The sequence below is a fragment of the Rana temporaria genome, chromosome 2 (genome assembly GCF_905171775.1).
Source record: "Rana temporaria chromosome 2, aRanTem1.1, whole genome shotgun sequence".
NCBI classification, from domain to species: domain Eukaryota; kingdom Metazoa; phylum Chordata; class Amphibia; order Anura; family Ranidae; genus Rana; species Rana temporaria.
Window position 1 is genome coordinate 394,586,358 of NC_053490.1, and position 22,982 is coordinate 394,609,339.

A 22,982-nucleotide genomic window follows, 5' to 3' on the forward strand; every position below is an offset into this window, starting at 1 on the left:
TGATGCAAGTATCTAAAAGTGAAATCCGGAGGTCCCCTGTGGATGCTAAAAAGGACTGTAGTAATTCAAGCTACATACAGGGATAGGTGCAATCTTCTGGGTGCTGTTGCAAAGACTTCAACTCTGCACACCAACAGAGGGTCCCACACCCCGAACCACTGCGAAATAGCAGCTTTTATTTTGTTTAAAATTAATACATGGCATTCCATGACTGGACGAGGTGTGGGTCATGATGTGATTTGCCCCTCCTTCCCTCTCATTTAGAGAACATCTTGCATTCGTTGAAAAAAAAGTTACAATGGCAGCAGTGCTGAGCAAGTAGCTTTCTGTAGCCAGAGGAGTGTGCAAAGGAGCAGTACACAAACATCACGGCACTGCAGAGTGGACTACTAAAGTTTAGCAACCCCTGCAGCCCTCTAAATATCACATATGGAAACTTAGATCAAGCCAAAATTGTGGGGAAAAGATAATTGCTAGAGTTTTACCTGAAGCCAATCATGCAAAAATAGGCCTGCTTACACAGTGAATATCCAATGCATGCATGAGCATAATTATAAAAGTTTTGCAGTTACCTGAGTGGAGTTAGATAGTTGGTTTTTCCACGGCTCCTCTGTGCTGCTGGTCAGGTTTGTGCGGTTATGAGGTAGAGCGAGTGCATTTCGCTGCGGGTAAGGCACGTTTCCATTACTTCCACTTCCTGTTTTATGATTATTGCCTATCAACATAGCGTCTGTACTACCCATTGTCCCTGTGGTGCTGCAGGAAACTTGGCCTGCCGGAAAAGGTCCATTAGCCACAGGCTGCACAGGGCAAGCTGGACGGATTCCAGGCTGAGTGACATTAAGCGCTCTGTTTAATGCAACTTGATGCTGCTGACCAGAAACAGAGTTTGTAGGCAGTGATGAGTCAGCTGTTGGCCCATTAGCAATTCCAGTAGATCGTACCTGTGGAGCTCCCGTTTGTCTCATCTGTTAAAAAAGCCAAGATCCCAGAACGTCAATTCTTAATTATGCAACAATTGGTATTTTACAGTCTAATTAAGACAACACACACAGATGCTTCTCAAAAGAGGACACCAAACAACAAGGTCTACATACCTGCTGATGTTGCTGCATTAGGACAAACTGACCCTCTAACTGTTCCAACAATGCTTTTTGTGCAGGATTTAAATTATTCCTGTTCGCTTTTAGCTGCTCCAGTTGCTGGAGAGAAAATATAAAGTATATAATGATAATTAGCATGCTAAATATGTTAACAGGGCCAATAGAACTCACCCCTTTGGAAGTTAATTTTTATTGACATATAACATTGAATGACAATGGAATTTTTTTCATATACTGATCAGTGAGTGTTAAAACAGATCTGTGCTGCAAACAGGTTAAATCTCACAGTAGCAAAGAGATTTAATCGCCTGTGTAGCCTTAGGTGATTAACCCATACATGGGTTAAATTTTGAAAATCTTATCTAAGAATTTTCGCTCGTATTTCGCACCATTAGTGAGCTGCAGCAACAGCTGATTTTCGTGCGGCCATTGAATTTTAATAATCGGGCCTGTCGGAAATTTTTTGAAAAACAAACGATGCGAGAAATGTAATCGAAAAAGAAATGCCCATGTGCAAGAAAAGAAAATTCCCGGAAAGAAAAGAAGCTTCCCAGAATTATTTTCTGTAACATGAGGTGGATTCGAAAGTTTGCTTGGTCGAATTTCGAAATCATTGGTAGCACCATCGGATCAAAAAACGCACAGATTTTTGGATTTTGAAAAGAAAATTCTTTTGAAATTCGACCATGTATGGCCAAGCCTAATTTTCAAAGCTAAAAGACTCTTGCAATTTTAGGAAAATTATTATATACCTATCATTTTCATATTTCCACATTAAAGAAATAGGCTTTAAAATTTGTATGACATGTCCTCACAGCTAAAGTAATATGAAAAGGTGTACTATGTGATCATTACCTGTAACTTCTGTGGTGGCAAAGACCAAGAATGAACTTGTTGGGCTGGAGTATGTGGCGCTACATTGCCACTGCCCCAGGTTTCAGAAGTATTCTTAAAAAAATAAAAATAAAAAATTATTATTTAAAGTCCTATAACTACTGTCATGTTGAGAATTTATGTTAGTTCATCTAGAAACATGGAAATGGTGGTACAACAAAAACACGCATAATTTTAATAGGAAAAAGGTTAAATAAATAAAAAAACACAGAAAAACAATGGTAAACACTGCTGAGAAAAATCTAAGCCTGAGATACGCTCCCTGCATATAGAAACTCCCTTAATGAAAATGTCCTCCATCTGGTGATTATCCTGAATGAAGGTGATGGTTTAAAAAAAACACAGCATGAGCCACATACATTGTTTAGCTATGTAAAATACCTTTGCTGGACTAGAAGTTCTTTTCCTCTTGGCAGGACTTGAGAGTTCATCTACCTGGCTAGGAGTCATATGTAGTGGCAAGGACTGCTGTGAAATTGGTGTTTGACTGAGGCCTAGTACAGATTCAGCATTCTGATGATGAGGTTTACAGGCCTAAGAATTGTAAGAGAGAAAATATGGGTCTATGTAATAGGTATCAGTTTCCATGCCAGGAGAGGACAGGCGTTTAAACCACCTCTGGACAAAAAAACAATATATGAAATGTGGATCCACATACAAAACAATGACTTCAGTCCAGCAGTAAAATGAAAAAAGATGGATTGATGTGAGATTGTTTAAGATAAAAAAAACGATATCGTTGGGCATTAAAAAAAAAATGAAGATCCACAAAGGTTCCTAGTTGGCACCCCAGAATGCAGGGAGATTTGATCACCTTATCTAACTCTAACCTGTATCCTAGGTATACACAGATAAAATCAGCTTTGAAGCTCAAGGAACAAAAAGAAAAGGAAAAAACCTGCTGAATATCGAAAATAAGTTTTAAAGCTGGGTTTTTTTCAGAAAATTCCCCAACTTCTCACCTGCTGTGCTGAGTTCATGGCACCCTGCCTGGAGGTAAGCTCTGCGGGGATTGGTAGGCTCCATGCCTCCTCAATACTAGGAAGCAATTTAGTTTTACTCTGTAGACTACCTTGAGGAAGGTTACACAACTGAGCCTAGGAAAAATTATTTGAAAAGGAAATTTAACACAGGCCTAATTTATTATGAGCATGTCCACTACAACTTCCTAACAAGAAGCTTTGTAATTGCCAATTGTGTCTCTCTATAAAACAGATGCATAAACAGGGTAACCAGAATACAAACCTTTGTGAGAATAAATAAAAATGTGCAAAAGAGAACTCTTGATGTTTGAAAACAAAAGAGTTTGGAAACCACAGGACGTGTTTTCCTAAGTCTATGACAAAGAGAAATGTACACAAACAAAAAATATACTATGTACAAGAATTAAGAAAATGGGTGACAAGCGTAAAAAAAAAAAAAAAAAAAAAAAAATTATTCCACAAACTATGAAACAAAGAATACACACAGATTCTTTAAGGAAATGAAGGATTGACATAAAAAACAAAAAAGTTTAACATATTCCTACAATTGTATGGTACATGGACATGCTGGAAGCTAGTTAAAAAAAAAATTAGAATGTACCTGTAAGTACTTAATCCGAGCTGCAAGTGCAGAGGAGTTACTACAATGTTTGCTCCTTGTGGCATTTAGGTAGCATTTGATAGCATCCTGAGGCTGGTTGCAGGATTCATAGAGTGTACCCAGATCCATCCAGGCTGCAGCATGGCCATGATCCAACTGAACAGCACAAATATAGGCCTGCAGAGCATCCATGGGCTGATTCTGCTGTTGATACAGCACACTGTAAAATAAAACATTCAATACTAAAATAACCATTTGAGTACAAGTCTGTAATACCCCTTCATTACCAGACCATTTTTCAGTTTTCAGCACTCAGATCGTTTGCAACACTATACTTAAACAAGTTTTAGATCTTCTTTGGGGCAAATAGAACTTTATTTTGGTGGCATTTTATAACCTCTTCCTTTTTTATAGTAAAAAAAAAAAAAAAAAATCTCAAAATGGGCTTAAAATTCCCTTATTTTATTAAAAATAGAAATGCCAGAATAGTACAAAAAAGAAAAAAAAACTTGACACCATTTTGGGACCACTGACATTTATACAGCGATCAGTACTATAAATATGTACTGATTACTGTGTAAATGTCACTGTAAGGAAGGAGTTAACACTAGGGGGGCGATCAAGGGGTTAAATGTGTTACCTAGGGAGTCATTCTAACTGTGGTGGGATGGGACTGACTAGGGCAGCAGACCAATCAGTGTTGTTCTCCCCTGACCGGACGTGGATCTGAGTTTACACACACAGATCCACTCTCCTACTCTGTCACCAGCAATCCAGGCAGTTGAGGTTAGCATTTTTGGAAAGCAAAATGCCTGTAGTAGCTTGTAAACGTGGTAACTTGCGCCTAGCCACATTTCGTATTATAGAAGTTTTTAGTGGAGATACATTTTTGACCATTCTCAATGCAAAAAACGCTTCTAAATGCAAACGCGACAAAATGCTGCTGAACACGGGATGTAAACATGGCACAACAGACTGTTGATTACTGTCAAGTTCCGTCGTCCAGGAGAGGTTTTAAAATGTCCCGTGTACATGAAGCCTAACATGAAAAAAAACGTACCTAATCCCATAAGAATCCATTCAGAGAGCAAAATAAAATAAAAAAAACAAACATCTCTAAGCAGAGTAGAGGTGACCCAAGGAGCTTTCCCTTGAAGATGGGGACTTCCTTAAAGATGGGAAGAAATATTGCCATCAGACCACATTGAAGTTCAACTCAATACACTAATTAGCAATAAATCATCTGTGGAGTGAAGCCCCAAGGAAAGAACTTGCTGGAAACCCCATTAACTCTAACTATGGAGCAACCGTCAGGAGACCAACCAGGACTGCAAAGAACATTTGCCCAAGTAGAATCAGAGCAAGCAAAATCACCAAAAAGTTTCACCTCTTGAGTATGCAAGGCAAAGAAGGCCAGAGACCCAAGCGTGCAGATGACACCGAGTCATTGGACCATTTCCCCCTAATGACAGGGAATACATGCACCAGGAATGAGCTTGTTCAGCATGAAGAAAAAAACTGCAGTCTCCCCTCAAAATTTTCCTCCTGCAATGCAAGCCCAGAGATGGACGGACCTAGGTGCCTGTACCACTACCCCACATCCAGAATTTACAATTGTCCTTCCTGAAGACTGCATCCAAGCCAGGCCTCTCTCTTGCCAGATCAAGATTGCCCGTTTGTCCTCGTGGTAGAGGCAGTCCAACGGTATACATATCACTAGACCGGTCTAGGAAATGATCCTGCAATGAGACAGGAACCAACTGTTTTGGGACCCCAGAATATAGATCAGGAAATTAAGGTTCTCCGATGCCATGAACTGGAACCAGCAGGTCAGGAACTACCAAGGGTAGACCGTTTTTCCTGCTGAAAATCCCAGTGTGGATGCCATGAGAAGGCACTGGTACTAAAAATAGGACCAGCACCGCTGGAACGAGCTCAACCTGCAGAGTCGAGGCTGCAGGAATAAAGTCCGACACCGGGTTTCTTGTGATTTTAAATAGTTTAGACCAAGTTGGTCTATAAAAATGATTTTTTCTTTACCAACAGATGTACCCACTGGGAATGCCGTATAAGATCATTTACATACAGTGCTGTGTTCTGTCAGCAGGATGGGAACTTCCTGTTCCCCTCCTGGAATAAACTCAAGTCTATAAATGAATACAAAGCTTCCGCTGATTGGCCAAGGTGGAAATCATGATATCCACTAGGGTTGTCCCGATACCTAGCATTTGCCCGGGTACTTGTACTCGGGCAAATGCTCCGATGCTTCATTCGATACCTGGGCAGTCAGAGTGATCAGTGCTGTGGAGGAGTTACAAGCACTGATCACCCTGTATAGATTTAAAAGTCTGACAGCCCGACACCGGTCATCTCTCTCAAACCCCCCGCCGCGGCTTTCAACGGTGATCGGTGCTTCTCTCCCACACACGATCATCGCTGACTGTCCCCCTTCCGTGCTGCTCCGTGTCCCCCTTCCGTGCTGCTCCGTGTCCCCCTTCCGTGCTGCTCCGTGTCCCCCTTCCGTGCTGCTCCGTGTCCCCCTTCCGTGCTGCTCCGTGTCCCCCTTCCGTGCTGCTCCGTGTCCGCCTCTCTTCTACCGTCCGCCTCTCTTCTACCGTCCGCCTCTCTTCTACCGTCCGCCTCTCTTCTACCGTCCGCCTCTCTTCTACCGTCCGCCTCTCTTCTACCGTCCGCCTCATCACTGACTCTGTCCATTCACATAACTAACATTGTAACCACCTGTGATTACGATGTCTCAGTTAATGAATGAAGAGAAGCGGCTGCCTTCTCTCCTTTCATTTTTAGTGCAGCGGAGGCTGCTGAGAAAGGGACTGGAGAATCTGTGTCCCTAGTCCCTTTGTCTCAAAGAGGAGATGTCAGAGGTCTGTTAAGACCCCTGATATCTCACCATAGCCCACCAACAGGGCTGATAAAAAATAAAAATTGCAATAAATAAAAAATGTAAAAAATAAACACACTGACACTGTCCCCCCCAAGGGAAGAAAGCAATGTAAAAAAAAAAAAAAAAAAAAAGTAAAAAAAAAAATTAATAATGGGGGAAAAAAAATACTGCCACTTTCACATGAGATTAAATAAAAGTATCGGTAATCGGTATTGGCGAGTACTTGAAAAAAAAGTATCGGTAAGTGTACTCACTCTTACAAAAGTGGTATCGGGACAACCCTAATATCCACCTACCCTTCCACCCCAGCCGATCAGAGGAAGCCCTCTGGAAGGAAGTAATACAAGATCATACATATGTTGGTAAAAAGCTCACCCTCTATACGCTTGGTGTCCTTCAACACCCCTTAAGATAAAGCAGCTCACATCATTTTAGTGCTGTCTAACAGAGTGCAGTGCGTTTCAGTGTGACTCTACCCAATTCAGCCCCACCCCCTTCATCCCCTCTTTACTGCAACCTCATTATGCTTTGCCAAGCACATTTTTCTGCATACGCCCCCCTGACAACGCATCAGGGTGATGTTTCAGTAGGATAAGAGCAATAATTAGCAGCAATCTCCCTGCCACTTCTGGGAACACTCACCGGTATACTAACAGAATCTACTCAGACTCCAGATTAAGCCATTTCTACTATTCTGATATGTTGATTTCAAAAGTCCCAGAGTTTGTGTGCAATATACTGTAGAAAGAATATTAATGGGAATTAAACATGCACTCTGAACTTTAAAAACAGCATTGGGATAGTGAAATGGCTTCAGTGTAAGTGACCTGAATCAGTGTTCAGTTTTGGAGGAGGGGTCGTGGTGGCACTGTATAAATGTTATTTAAATACTAGACTCGGAACACAGAAAAAGCAAGGACAAGATCATGCTGCTCTAAACAGTATCCAAACAGTGGCAGGGACGATCGAAGCACATGTCCTCTTCAAAGCACATTCATCACTTGATATAAGAGAGCACAAGTTTTACAGTAGTTGGTATGCCAGCGCTTTCACTGCATTTGGCATTTACCCACCCTGGAGGCAGCGCCCTATTAGAGTCTTCATTACTGCAGGGCATGCTACTGATTTTTACAGTTCGGTGATGTCACTGGGTATAAAAAAAAAAAAAATGCATATCGAGCTGCAAGACAAAAAAAATCTTGCTGAGGCAGTATCAGCAGAGGTGGGAGGGGAATTCTTTCAGACTGCATTTGCTTTGTGCTAGAGAAGAGTCTTAATTTTAATTGGAACCTAAACAAACCTAACCAATATATCAGTGATGGCGAACCTTGGCACCCCAGATGTTTTGAAACTACATTTCCCATGATGCTCATGCACTCTGCAGTGTAGTTGAGCATCATGGGAAATGTAGTTCCAAAACATCTGGGGTGCCAAGGTTCGCCATCACTGCAATATATGAATAATAAGGTGACTATTATATTGACATGGACTAAACAGTTATTTTCTTACAATAATATTGCTAAGAATTTAAAAATGAAAAATAAAACTTAGAGATGTTGGGAGTTCATCTCGGTTTAGAAATGTTAACCTGATGTAGAGTGGTCACATATTGTCTTGGATTATTATTTTTTATCCTTCTGCATGCGTCAGGATGTTAAATGTATGTTGACCCAATAGATGGTGAATGAATGTTTTGCTTTTTATTTTGTAATTAAGTCATGAATTTCACACTTCGATACCATGCAGTCTGCCAACAGTACAATTATGTTCTCCAAAGAATATGAGGGGATAGCAGAAGATGAGAATATAAAGACTGGTGAATTTAGAAAAGGGAATAGAGTCGATTTCAGGGCAAAAATAATAAAGGCAGAAACTTTTGGGCATGAAATGACAGTTGAAAACCAACAACAGAACCACGCAGATACATTCACAGGACTGATGAGAAGTACATACCCTATTGAACACCATGTGTCAGCACTTGCTTCTGACTTATCAATAGATTGCCTGTAGGATATAAAAGCATCCTGAACCTTCCCGATACTGGAGTAGCACCTGACAAAAAAAAAAAAAACAGCATGATAAATGTTAAAGAAAGTAATCATATACCAGTTCAAACTTCTTCTATAAATACATTTTAGTAGTTACATGTAAGGCACGGTATGTTTTGTTAAAGCATGGGCTTAAGTTAAAGGTTTGTTTTTACACATTGGTGCAAGTTCACTAGGTTCTGCATGAAATGTTTCTATTTTATCCAATGATCATTTTGTTCTGAAATTATTAATAATGTGTACTCAAAATATAGCTTAGATGTGCACGTGTGTCTTTGCATAAGATTTGCAATAATTTCTTATGGAATGTTCCCCCATTAATAACTCATGGAACAGAATTGTCTGACGCAACATACATTTAAAAAGAGATAAAATTCACAAACATTTTAAGCCAACTTTTACATGCAAATACTGATGAAACAATAGAAAATGTGCAAATTCACTTTATTTTTTTCTGACCTTTTAATTGAAGTGACTATTTAAATTATTTAAAGAGGTATTAAAGGTTTGGCTTTGTGCAGTGGTTTTGCACAGAGTGGCCCCGATCCTCCTCTTCTCGTGTCCCCTTCGGCATTTCTGGCTCCTTCCCCTACACCAATGCCCCCAAAAGCAAGCCATTTGCTATGTTGCTATGGGGGCTCTGATGCCTGCTCGCTCCTGAGCCCTGCTCTATGCCCCCAAAAGAGACAGAAATGCAGCTCAGCCGAACCACTGCCTCTTTCGTCATTGGCTAACTGGCCTGCTGCCGTCTCAGCCAATGAGGATAGGGAGTCCCAAGACAGCTGAGGCTCTCATCATGCAAAATCGCTGGATCGAGATGGGACCCAGGTGAGTATTGGGGGAGCAGCACACAGGTTTTTGCCTTTATGCATAGAATGCATGAAGGAAAAAAAAAAAACTTCAGCCTTTACAACCTACAAGTTGTTCAGACCTCTTCACAGTACAGTAAAACATTGGATTGCGAGTAACGCGGTTTACGAGCGTTTCGCAATACAAGCTGCTTTTTTGTAAAAGCCTGACTCGATTTGCAGGATTCAAGCCTCTGGGTTGTGCAGTACTGCATGTGGCCAGAGGTGCGGGGGCGCCAGAGACGCGCAGTCTTCAAACGGTCTTTGTCCCCAGAGTCCCCCTTTACAGGAGATGTCACCATATATCCTGATCATTTGTTTCACTGAAAATACGCAAAACTCACATAAAAACTGGGAAAGTGAAAGATTTTTGATAACGGGTTCATTCATAAAAGCAGATCGCATGCAGTTTTTAAAAAACTGCATGTGATCCTGAAAATGTAATTTCACTACTGCTTTATGCGGTATTTATGGCAAAAACGCTCAGTAAATACAGCATAAAACAGCATCAATTCACAAAAGGAAATAAATGAATGTGGTAATTAACTTCAATACAGGGCATTTTTTCAGCTTTCAGTACTGTCACACTTTAAATGACAATTGTGCTGTCATGCGACGTTGCATCCAAATATAAAAATATTGAACATATTGAGCATCGGGACCACAGTTATGCGGCGCACACGCCACAATGCCGGGAAGAAAAAAGAGGGAGGGTTCCTGCTGCCGTCACTCTACAATACTCTACAATACGGTGGTAGGGAACTGGTTAAAGTATTGCTAAAGGTAAAACTTTTTTTTAGTTTTGGATAGAGTGGAGAGTGTCAGTTTTTATTGCCGTCTGTTACCCCGTTAAGGAGATTCACCATCTCTAATTTGTCCTGTTTACCCTCATTGAAAGTGAACGTAAAAGAAAATCCAAAATTAAAAAAATAAAAAAATAAAAAGGCATGGACCCCCCCCCCCCCCCCCCCAAATCCATACCAGACCTTTATCAGAGCATGCACCTTAGCAGGTCACTAGCCAGTCCCCCACACAAGTAAGAACACCTCCAACACTAAAATGTATATTATATCCACAACTCATTAAAGTGTGGTCACTCTAACCCCTATAGACTGGCAAGGCAAAAATTCAGGTAAAGGCACCCAAATTGACAAAGCCATTACCTAAAGTGACACTAGTGGCTTTACAGAAAAACATATATAAAATCACTTATTTTATTAGCTAAAAAAATATGAAAATTGGACATGACAAATCAATATGTTGCCCCCATTTATCTGTATGGCTATGCAATTCTCTCTTGCTGCCCCCTATCATACCTTCCACAATCCTTTCCTGTATAGGCAGTTCCCAGGTTACAAAGAAGATTTCTGAATGTTTTTTTTTTTTTTTTAACAAAACAAGACTTTACATGTTATACTTACCTCTGTGTAGTTGGTTTTGCACAGAGCAGCCCAGATTCTCCTCTTCTCGGGTCCCTCTTTGCTGCTCCTGGCCCCTCCTATCGAGTGCCCCCATGGTCAGCAGCTTCTTATGGGGGCACTGGAGCAGAGTAACAGAGCCCCATCCCTGCCCCGCCCCCTCTCCCCCCGATTGGCTTACTGACTGATAGCCACGGGAGCCAATAGCGGCGCTTCTGTGTATCAGCCAATCAGGAGGAGTGTCCCAGACGGCTTAGACATTCGTGGACATCGTTGAAGAGAGATGGGGCACAGGTAAGTAATTCGGGGGTGCTTAGGTGGCTGCTACACACAAGGTTTCTCATCTTAAAAGTTCTGCCTTTACAACTCCTTTAAGATTAATTTTTATGTAAGTAGGAACAGGTACACTTTTTTTAATGCAACTCCAGGCAAAAAACAAACTTTTTTTTTTTTTTTAAAAAGCATAGGGAAGGATTTACACCCCTGTAATGTTTGTTTTTCTGTCTGTGCCCTTGTGCAGAAGATTTCACCTCACTTCCTGTCCCGGTGACAATTGGATTTAAAAAAAATGTAGGGATGTGTAAACAAGAATTGGTGATGAAGATTCAGTTGACTCTTCCTAGAGGTAGATTTCCTCTCACTTCCTGTTGTCTCCATCAGTTTGTAAGTACGAGTCATTTTTAAGTCAGATGTTGGCAACTCGTGCATTGCCTGTACACATACTAACTGCTATCCTGCCCTCCACACGTCTCCTGCACATAATGGTGATTGATGCCCTCCCCACGGCTCTCCTACAAATCCTCACGCCGCCCATACCCCTCTTTTTCCCCCAAAATACCTTAAGCACCTTTTGCCTGCACATACTACCTGTCATACACTCTCCTTCCGGAATATACTGCCTCCTAGCATACCCTCCACACTCCTTTTTGCATATACTACATCTCCTGGCACATACTGCCCCTTATCAGACCTACAGCACTAATCTATGGCCTATACAGCCAGCAACCCACCAAGACCCTTTTGTCCGTTACATCTTCAACCTTTCCTTCTGTGAGACAGGCATACTTGTGCTAGTTTGTTATAAACTGTACAAAATATATAGTAAAACATACCAACACTTTGCACAGCCCAAAACTAGAAATTACTTTTTTTCTGAAAACATTTAACAAAGTAAAGATTACCTTCCAAGGAAATACCAGGACTGACCAGAGTTGGGATCGGCCTCTAATGATTTCTGAAGATATTGGATGGCATAGTTGGCTTTTGTGGCTTTATCTCCCAACTGATCCACAGTGTGATGCATCCATCCTAGGATAATAAAAGAACTATCGTTATGTTTTCATACTTAAATGTATTTTTTTTTATTGTACCCCAATTTGTCGTTAGGCTGGCTGCCTTGTAATCCCCTATAAATTAGCACTCGGACAGGGAGTAGAAAACAGCACAGTAAGCCAGCCAGGCTTTACTGCCTCTAAAGCCAACACATTATGTTTTCCTATTGGAGATGACTGGATGCTGCAGTTTCCTCACTGAAATGCACAGCATTGACGAAACGGCATTCATTTGAGCAACTAGTTTGGGTTTTGTATATCATTCGACAGGGGTGACTGGATTAGAAAACTGCATTATATAACAAACGACAGTTCATGCACATATATGTCAAATGTGCCTTTACTGCTGCACTTGCACTGTAATTACACAATGGTGATATCATTTTGTTGATATTTTTACCCCGTACATAAACACCATTACACACTGCTTAGTGTAAAAGCCAGCCATAGTTTCAGTTTTAAATTGATTCATGCTAAAATCTGGGTATTCCACATACTCTGGGAAAAACAAAAACCTTTTTAATCTGTAAGGCCCCATGCACACGAGAAGCAATAACACCTCTAAACTCACGTTTGCTCACGATGCGAATTGCGCGACGTTTTGCCGCCATTAACAGCGTTTTACCGCGTTTGCGGCTGTCAGCGCTTATCTCAAAGACATTGTAGACCCTCCCAAAGTTTAAATCGCCAAAAAACGCTTCTGAACCCAAAATTTTGCGTCTGAAAAAACGGACATAAACCCAACTGCTTTAAAACGCCAAAAAACGTGATTGTGTGCATGGAAACATAGGATGACATTAAATGTGTTCAGGGGCAGTTGAAAAAAATGCCCAAATGCCTCTGAACTCGAGTTTAGCAGCATCTTGTGTGCATGGGGCCTTAATCTTTGACTCCATTATGAATTATACACGTGTTCGTTTTTAACTACTTCCACATCTCCCACCGCATTGATACTGTGGCAGGGCGGCCCGGCTTCACAAAATCACACACTATGTAAACAAGGCAAACCGCTGATCTGTCAGGGAGCAAGTGCTAAGCTGAAACAATCTTTTTTTTTCTCCAATGTATTTGTGCCCCCACACAGTTGGCACTGTCCTGGCTTCACACTATTGCATTGCAGTAAAGCATAAGTTTTACCATGTGTTTTACAAAAAATGGTCAAATCTGTTTTGGCACAAAGTACTGCTCTTAATTACATTGCAAAAGGACCAGGCAGGTGTGAAAGGGCCCTTAATACTTTGCCAACATAGGAAACTATATCATCCTTACAAGGCTACGGTCATATGAGCTCTGGATGAAGAAGAGAGGGCAATGAGAGTAAAATAGTGTGACTTAAATCTAGTGCATAGAAAATGTGAAGTTTGTACAGAATCATTCAGCTCAGACGGTTGAGGGTTGCCTAGCAGGCATTTTAAAATGTCTGCCAAAAGTCCAAATTTTGAAAGACTTGTGAAAAGACATTATCTGAACTCCATATTGTGTTCACATGTCAAGGAAAAAAAAAATTTGACTAAGTATATGCCTTAAAATTTCCCTATTTTTTTTTTACCAAACAAACCATCCTATCCGAAACAGCGACACAGAGTCACAACTTTTATCTCACTGTGAAATAAACATTTCCATGAAGTAGAACATTCATTTCTCACCTAGCTGTTGCAGAACAGTAGCCTTTACTTGTGTAGGAAGGTTTTCAGTCTGCAGAAGTTGCTCATATGCTTCTTTTGCAGAGTGGTACTTTCTCTGTTAAAAGAAAAAGAAATTAAGATGTTTAAGAAAAGCAATATGAATGTGGAGTCAATACGGCATTATATGAATTACATAGCCAATGCTACAACCCTGATCCAGGTATCATTTTTTTTTTACAGGAGGCTAATCCCTACACAGTAAAATAAGTCCTAGCAGCAGCTGGATTACTTTTCCAGTGGTGGAATGGGGTCACACACCCCTTCCACCACCTTTATCAAATTCTCCCATCTGATCATAGAGCCTGGTAAGGAAGTGACCAGCTTCATTGGCTTTCCCGGACTAAAAGGAGCTGATGGTCAGAGGATAAATCTGGGGACTAAGGCCACAGATGTCTTCATAAACAGGACCTGTCAGGGCCCAAGTGTTTTTCATTCCCTGTGACAGCAATATGTAAAGTGCCCCAGTCTCTGCGTGCGCGCGCACACACCTCCCTGACACATAGGTAAACAGTGATCGCACTACACATGAGGCATCACCCAAAATGTCAGAGCAAGAGCAATAAATTTAGGGCTGATCTCCTGTTTAACTCTGAACTGGTATCCTGTGTAAAGGCTTTTTACCACCTCAATACAAGGCACTTCCTGCCCAGGCCATTTTTCAGTGCCGCCACACTTTGCATGACAAATGCGTGGTCATGCTGCACTGTAACCATGTGACATTTTTATAATTTTCTTCCCACAAATAGAGCTTTATTGGTGGTATTTAATCACTTCTGTTTTTTTTTCTTCCAAAAATAAAAAAGACAGAAAATTGAGAAAAAAGTTCTTAGTTTGTCAGTAAATTTTGTAAATAAGTAACTTTTCTCCTTCACTTACGGCACTGATGAGGCAGCACTGAAAGACTGAACTTATGGGCACAGATGAGGAGGCACGAATGTGCCGCAGTTGTGGGCATTGATGGGCTGGCACTTAATTGTAATCAGGGCACTGATGATCAGTGCCCTGATTACATACCTAGAATTACCCCCGGAAGGAGATGCCGCTGATCGGCTCTCCTCACACTGTTAGTGTGAGACGAGGGAGCGCCACTTACCAGCATCTCCGTGTTTACATGCGACCAGCTGTGATTGGACACAGCCGATCACATGGTTAAAGAGGCGCGGCTCTTTACAGAAATCGGGGTTGCGCCGTCTCCTAGCAATATCGCAGGCGCTTGAGAGCTGTCGTTCTGGGCGGCCATCATATGACATCCACCCAGAATGAAAGCCGCACCGCCAAGCCATCATTTGACGGTGGGCGGGCGGCAAGTGGTTAAAGTGTCACCTATGGAGAATGTAAAGTATTGTAGTATATGTTTGGTATCTATTTACTCTGTATAACATTTTATGGGTATTAGTTATGACAAAGCGCTCTAGCGTGAAACGCATTAATGTTTGTACCCTGCCTTTGTGGGATGTGATGTATTTACCCATGGATTTCTACAAGAAAGTTATGGGATCTTCTGCATGGTAGTGCAGTCATCTGTTTTTCCTTCCATTGTCTCAGCTGTGAACCAGCACCTGGATTGAGGAGGATTAAGGGGCAAGTGGGAGTGAACCAACCCGGAGCAGTGTTACATCTATGTTGGGTATTATATTGTGTTTGTTTTCACTAAAATTTGAGTGCATTTTCCCCCCCAAAAAAATGTTTAAAAAAAACGCACCATTATATTCTCTAGGGCCCCTGCTTAAAAAATACATGTTTTGGGGTTCCAAGTAATTTTCTAGCTCCAAAAAAATGCAGATTTCTACATGTATGACGGAATTGGCTTGAGACGCTACTGGTTAAAGCAAATCTGAAATAAAACATGTACTTTAAGTCAAATGGCACAACTCAACCAAGGCAGACTGACAGTGATGGACCAAAACATTTTTTTATGGGAGGCAGAAGGGAGCAAGTGGGGAAGCTTTCAAAGATAAATCTGGTATTCAGGCAAACTGCATACTGCTCCACATAAGAGGAAAGAAAAAACGGAAGCTACTAGCAAGAATAAACTAAACTGACAGTCACTAATGTGAACCAAGGTGTTTATTAGAATATAAAGCCAACTGATAAAAAAAACACCTATGGCTGTGTAGGAAAAGTCACTAATAAAAGGACCGATGAGAATAAATGATCCATCACAGCTGGGGCTTTCATTGAGCACTCACAGCTGTCACTGTCCTCCTCCCAAAAACAGTGCAAGTCTTGGTGCACTGGTCTTCACTGAAGTACGATCAACAATTAAGGGCTTGTTCTGGAACAATCACTGCTTTGGCAAGCTGGACAGTGTTGGCCTCCAACATTGGATGGGAGTCTTTGATGTCAGTTAAACACCCTTCTGACAAGTTTGCTTTAATGAGCAAAAGACTTACCTGTGTTTCGTACAAGTGAGCAATGTGAAACTGAACTGGAAATAGAAGAGAAAAACAATAAATTATTCTGCACAACTTACATCCATGCATTTTTCCCCCATCACAAAAAAACGTAATATTAATACAAGTAGCTGGTGGCTCTATTACTCACCAGTTTCAATTTGATTGGTTATTACTCTCCTATTAACCAGTTATTTTACTAATGTACACAGTGCTAACAAATTTCCATAGTTCATTATGGTATACCAAACCATCCACATCCCCCCTTTCTCCTGATGGAGCCTACAATCTAAAGAAGACACCACATTTGTTTTACTGTAAAGCCTCTAAAGTAAAGACTCTAAATAACCAGTAGGTTTTTACCTTGTGGAGAAAAAAAAAAAACCTCTATGCCAATATTGGCTATCCGAGCATATCAAACCCACAACCTGAGCACTGCAGGACTGCAAACCCTACAAAGACCTTTAATATCTCACCCAGAAAAATTAATGTATACAGTACCATGACCAAGTCATTTGTCTGCTACAGAAGTAATATTTAATTCAATCATTCTTCCTGACAGTAACCTCTAAAGCAGGGATCCTCAAACTACGGCCCTCCAGCTGTTGCGGAACTACACATCCCATGAGGCATTGTAAACCTCTGACATTCACAGACATGACTAGGCATGATGGGAATTGTAGTTCTTGAACAACTGGAGGGCCGTGGTTTGAAGACCCATGCTCTAAAGGCTGCCACAGACGGCTCAAATGGGAGTCTCTTGCTTCTTGATATGCTCTGTTGATTTACTTTGTAAACACATTTTATTCATTTTCCATTTAAAAAAGGTGTTCATCTGTACACTCCAGTGAGCTCTGCTTTTATTTTGCCACTTTCATTATCGTTCTACTGCCCAAAGATATACTGTATGTGGTACTGGTAAAGAAGAGGAGTCTGCCAGCATTCCAGTGAAGTGCAATGCATAACAAGACTTTAGACCAGTGGTTCTCAACCTGGGGGTCGGGACCCACTCGGGGGTCAAATGATGGTTTGCCAGGGGTCACCAAATCCTGGGCTGTTCCTGGCTCTCCCAGCATTTTTGCGGCCGCCCAGCAGGGCTGTCCCTGGAGGCTGTGGCCGCCCATTCAGCCTCTTCACAGCCACCCAATCAGTTCACGGCATTGCTGGGGGCAGAGACTAGAGGTCAGCTGACTGGTGAGGCATGTGAACTGGGAGGGGCTGGAGGAGACCTTAACTCCTGATTTCCGCATAGGTGTCACAGAGTCGGAGACAAAGTGAGTAACACTACCTGCGATTATTGTTGCCATTGAAAGTCCCCACTACAGTTTTCAGATCAGCAGATGACCTAGTTTAAGAGCGCCTAAGTTGGCTGATCCCAACTCCCCGCCAGCACTGCCACTCACCCCATTCCCCCCCCCACCAAGGAGTAAGAGAAGAAATAAAAATAGAGAATACATGGAAGGTAAAAGAGGGGGAGGAACAAAGAAAAAGGGGGAGAAAGAATAAGAGAAAGAACAAGAAACATGGCTAGAGAGGGATGGTGGGGGGGGGGGGGGGGGGGGGGGGGGACAAGAAATTAGGATAGAAAGAGATAAAGGGGAAATAAACAAAAGAGAGAGTGATAACATCCTAAAATGTACCATACATGGTTTTAATAGTGGACGAGTGAAAGGGACTCAGGGAGCGCTAAATGTCCATGGTTTTGGGGCGCAAATTACTTGTCTTGCCTTGGGTGCTGACAACCCACACTACGAAAATAATTTTACTGTTAGGGGTCCCCACAATTTGGGAAATTTTATCAAGGGGTCACTGCACTAGAAAGGTTGAGAACCACTGCTTTAGACCAACTCTCTTCAATTACAAGGAGGTGGTTTTATAAATATTTTTTAATTTGGTGACAGGGTCACTTTAGCATACTGAAGTACTGTATTTTTCGGACCATAAGACGCACTTTTTCCCCCAAAAATATGGTGAAAAAATGTCCCTGCGTCTTATGATCCGAATGTACATGAGGCAGAGCCCCCACCCCCCCCCTAGCCGCCACCTGACAATCCCCCAGCCGCCACCTGACAATCCCCCAGCCGCCACCTGACAATCCCCCAGCCGCCACCTGACAATCCCCCAGCCGCCACCTGACAATCCCCCAGCCGCCACCTGACAATCCCCCAGCCGCCACCTGACAATCCCCCAGCCACCTAACAATCCCCCAGCCACCTAACAATCCCCCAGCCACCTAACAATCCCCCAGCCACCTAACAATCCCCCAGCCACCTAACAATCCCCCAGCCACCTAACAATCCCCCAGCCACCTAACAATCCCCCAGCCACCTAACAATCCCCCAGCCACCTAACAATCCCCCAGCCACCTAACAATCCCTCAGCCACCTAACAATCCCCCAGCCACCTAACAATCCCCCAGCCACCTAACAATCCCCCAGCCACCTAACAATCCCCCAGCCACCTAACAATCCCCCAGCCACCTAACAATCCCCCAGCCACCTAACAATCCCTCAGCCACCTAACAATCCCCCAGCCACCTAACAATCCCCCAGCCACCTAACAATCCCCCAGCCACCTAACAATCCCCCAGCCACCTAACAATCCCCCAGCCACCTAACAATCCCCCAGCCACCTAACAATCCCCCAGCCACCTAACAATCCCCCAGCCACCTAACAATCCCTGCGCGTTGTGCCGGCGGTAGCCGAGGGACGCTGCTGGGCAGTGGCTGGGGGATTGTCAGATGGGGGGGGGGGGGGGGGGCGTTGCCAGAGGCGGCAGGGGGGCGGATGTTGTAATCCTAGCAACGATGTCTACCGTCACACGTCATTCACGCCACAGCACCCCGAAAAATACGATATATTAAACTGAAAGCTAACTAACTAAGCTAATCAAGCCAAAAATATAAAATTAAGGCCAAGTTTTTTTTTTGTACCTGCAAAAAACAGTTAAAACAAAAAAAAGTGCATTATTTTGCATTAGTCTGTAGAGCAGGGATATGCAATTAGCGGACCTCCAGCTGTTGCAAAACTACAAGTCCCATCATGCCTCTGCGTGTCATGCTTGTGGCTGTCAGAGTCTTGCTATGCCTCATGGGACTTGTAGTTCTGCAACAGCTGGAGGTCCGCTAATTGCATATCCCTGCTGTAGAGCATTGCACCTACAATAAACAGATTGCTGGTGCACTTTCTGGCTCCTGAAGACTCTCAGGATGCCGTCTGTCCGCACCTCGTATGGAGAGCAGGAAGAGTTCATGAACAGAGAGCTCAACAGCACCCTTGTAGCTCATTGAGAACTACAACCCATCAGCTGCAATGGTTGATGGTACTTGTAGTCTATCCATTCACAGAAAACTATAAATGGATGGTAAAGGCTGTGTGGTTGGAGCCCCGCACAATCGTGCAGTTTGCAAATTGGGACTATGTGTGCGGGGAGAAGATCCTTTGTCCACTGTCACAGTAAGGGGGATAACAGCCATGCAGGGTGTAGATGCTGGAACAGGTTACATGTTTCAACCTAAAAATGGGTGGAACAAGCAATATGTTCCAAAGGTGAACTTATCTTTTTTATTTTTTTCTTGTAATGTGCACTAGCAAAGTGCAGCTGAAATCTGATTAACTAGTAGGGTGGAGTTCTATTTGATCCTTGTTTCAGAGACAAAGGTAACATTGTTAATTGGCAATCACTTTCTGTCCCGGTGCAATTGTTACAAGGACAATTAGAGGAGGAGGATCTGGCGGCAAGGAGGGGTAGTCAGACGGTGGGGAGGGGTGCCCCCCTGTCAGAACACATTATCTCAGTGGGGAGGGGGGGGCATTGGATTGCATTGTTAGTACAGCAGCGCCGACCAGAGCTGTCAGTTTTTTTCGGGCAACCCGCTATCTTGCAAAAAATAAAAATTGTGTGTACCCGGCTTAAAGTACAATTCCTGGCATAGAGGTTTTTGTAAATTATGATATCTAAAGAAATGTTAACTCTACTGCTAAGTTGTAACAAACATCTGGATCACTTCACAGTGTTTGTTATTTGCACAGCAGTGCATTTTGCAATACAGTGCAAACAAATCATACAGTGGTGCTTGGGAGTGCCTGGTGCTCTGCACAGCCAGCCACAGCCATGAATTGTTGCAAGTAGCTGCATGTAGGTAATACTTGCGCACCTACCAAGTACATTCAGGAGCAAATGTCTGAACAGCTTTACACAAGAAGAAGTGCATAGTTGCCTACAACCATTAAGGTTGAGCTCTAAAACCAACACTTAAAGCGGTGGTTCACCCTAATTTGACACTTTCTGTCAATGCAACTGCTAGGCATTGACAGTAAACAAACCATTTTTTTTAATCGCTCCTTACCCCCTCTTCAGCAGCCGTTCCTGGGCTGGCAATCAGAATCCCCCCGCGGGGAATGGGCGTGTAAGTCCATTCTCCCCCGTCCTGTCAATCCATCTCCTGACACTCCCCAGGAGACGCGCTCTGCTCTAATCGCGCGTCAACGGGGCGTGAGCTTGTTACGCCGCCGTTGTTATGGCAACCGTGTAGTGTTGACGGCGACGCTCGCCGTCAACACTGCACATGATCGAGCGGTGAATGCTGGGAGGCCAGCATTCGCCGTATCCCGGAAGAAGACCCTGTCGGCTTCACAGTGCCCACAGGTAAGATGGAAACGTCCATCGCGTCAGAATCTAAAATATACTTTACAGAATTACAGCGCTTAGGCCGGCTTAAGGAGTGGGACACCCCTGTTAGTGCGGGAGTACAGGTAAGCCCTGTGGATTATTGCAAAAAAAAAAAAGGATATCCCGCGGAACCCCCGCTTTAATATCTGCTAGATAGTACGGGGGCTGGACTGTACCTGGGTTGCTCTGAATATTAGAGCCGAAAGTCGGAAGCGCTAGTGCCATTTTTTCCACTTATTTGCCCCATCCCTAGCCGTTCACAAAAAAAGCCATGCATTTTTATGTACAGAAAAGGCCAGAAGTACAGCAGTACCATCCCACAGGAAAAAAAACAAAAAAAAAACACATTGAATTTCTTTACTATGCTTTAAAATCAGACATTGTTTACAACTTAGCAGAGGTAAGAAGACCCATCAGAAGTAACAAAAGTCTCCGTATTAGAGTCCAGCTGCAATATAAAGATTTTCAAACTACGGGAGTGTAAGAATATATGTAACAAATCTGCAAAAGTAGTGGGGGGGGGGGGGGGGGGGCGGCAAAAAAACAAAAACACAATTTTAAACAGATGAAAGATATAGGAGAGACCGATGCCCTAAGTGATCCTCTTATTGCTGTACCCTTCCTTGTCCAATACATGCAAATACACATTCTCTCTACTTTCTAGCTTATATTTTTGCACATAAATACTGTATAATGAAAGAACAAACAATTTGTAGAACAAATACATTCTAATTATGCCTACTCTATACCTTCCCAATACTGAGGAAAAGGGTAATTTGCTTTAAAAGGATGTCAGAATTGCAATTCACCATCACTGAACACATGAATAGAACAATTGAAAAAGTATGTCCTTATCACAATGGTCTCACGTACACAAAAGGATTAAAAAAAAAAAAAAAAATACTTACTTTCAGCTTTGGACAAAGTGCAGGGATTACAGTCAATCAAAGCCAACTGAAAATGCTGTGGGAAAAGGTAATGGGAGTGTTTTATTCAATATATTTTTCATAAAACAATCAAATTTAGACCCACATTGGTTATTTATATGTATGGTAAGGTCAGTATCAATAGGAACTGATCTGCATAATGATCAGCATACCATCTCCAAAAAAAACAAAAATAAAAACAAGACATACCGAGATTAAGGTTGTACAGTAAACCAATACAAATCCGCACAATTGAAGACATCCCCCCCCCCCCCCCCCCCCCAAGACACAAAATTGCAATCAAATGTTTTAAATACAAAATTCATGCTTTTGCATTTGGGGTTCTGTGGGCACAATTGTATCATGATAAAAAAAAAAGGCAAATATTTGATCTTTCTGCCTTCATACCTGTAAATGCATCCATCCTTTGTGTATTGATGCACATGCCTAGATTGTGCAGCTTTGGGATTGTTACCATGGCAATTGTACTTGGGGAATTAGAAAAATCACCAAATATGAACTAAATAATAGCACAGAGATAATGGCAGAACATTATGCAAATTAACACAAGGAGCACATAATCCAGTAGTACAAATACAAAGCTTATGCAATGGTGAATTGAATTTTATAAACAGAAAACCCGTAAAATTAAATAAAAAAGGGTATAAATGTTAAACCTATTAAAAAATATATATGTTTTTGCACATACAGATAAACAATTAATGCTGAATAAGCAAATACATAAAACCCAGAGCATTAACTAGATACCGAGAACAATACATACACCTGTCATCAAAATGCAAAGGAAAGAAAAGCAGCAAGGTTCAAGGTATGATAACAAGCATATGCTGAATAGCTAGATGGTACAATAAAAAAAAAAGCAATAGGAAGATGTTCGAATATAAAATTCCAACGCAATGCTAGAGAACACCACACTCACCGATGATGAAAATAAGAAAAAGCCATCTTAATTTCAAAATCTCCTGTCTGCAAAAGCAGCAGCTAGAAAACATCTGCACCTCATACAAATATTGCGGTACTGAAGCTGGCTACTGCTGTGTGAAATGGTTATTATGCAGGAGAGGCCACTGCAGTTCAGAGACGACACACACAATACCTCAAGGCAGACAGCAGTCTATAGAAATTCAAATCCACAGTAAGAGGATTTACCTAGAAAG

General features: G+C 42.2%; 1 protein-coding gene across 4 annotated transcripts in view; it reads right to left on the reverse strand.

The window, feature by feature from the left end:
* The window catches only part of KDM6A (lysine demethylase 6A), a 163,224-nt gene that overhangs the window by 53,425 nt on the left and 86,817 nt on the right, over positions 1-22,982 (reverse strand). The window contains exons 7-17 of one of the 4 annotated variants that reach the window (XM_040338056.1): positions 21,787-21,841; positions 16,207-16,241; positions 13,775-13,868; positions 11,979-12,105; positions 8,437-8,535; positions 3,582-3,801; positions 2,960-3,094; positions 2,379-2,531; positions 1,959-2,051; positions 1,098-1,202; positions 573-968 (exon numbers count right to left, since the gene is read on the reverse strand). In XM_040338056.1, the coding sequence (XP_040193990.1) occupies positions 573-968; positions 1,098-1,202; positions 1,959-2,051; positions 2,379-2,531; positions 2,960-3,094; positions 3,582-3,801; positions 8,437-8,535; positions 11,979-12,105; positions 13,775-13,868; positions 16,207-16,241; positions 21,787-21,841 (1,512 nt within the window). The remainder of the gene's footprint in view (positions 1-572; positions 969-1,097; positions 1,203-1,958; positions 2,052-2,378; positions 2,532-2,959; positions 3,095-3,581; positions 3,802-8,436; positions 8,536-11,978; positions 12,106-13,774; positions 13,869-16,206; positions 16,242-21,786; positions 21,842-22,982) is intronic. The other 3 variants (XM_040338057.1, XM_040338058.1, XM_040338060.1) reach the window with 3 other exon arrangements.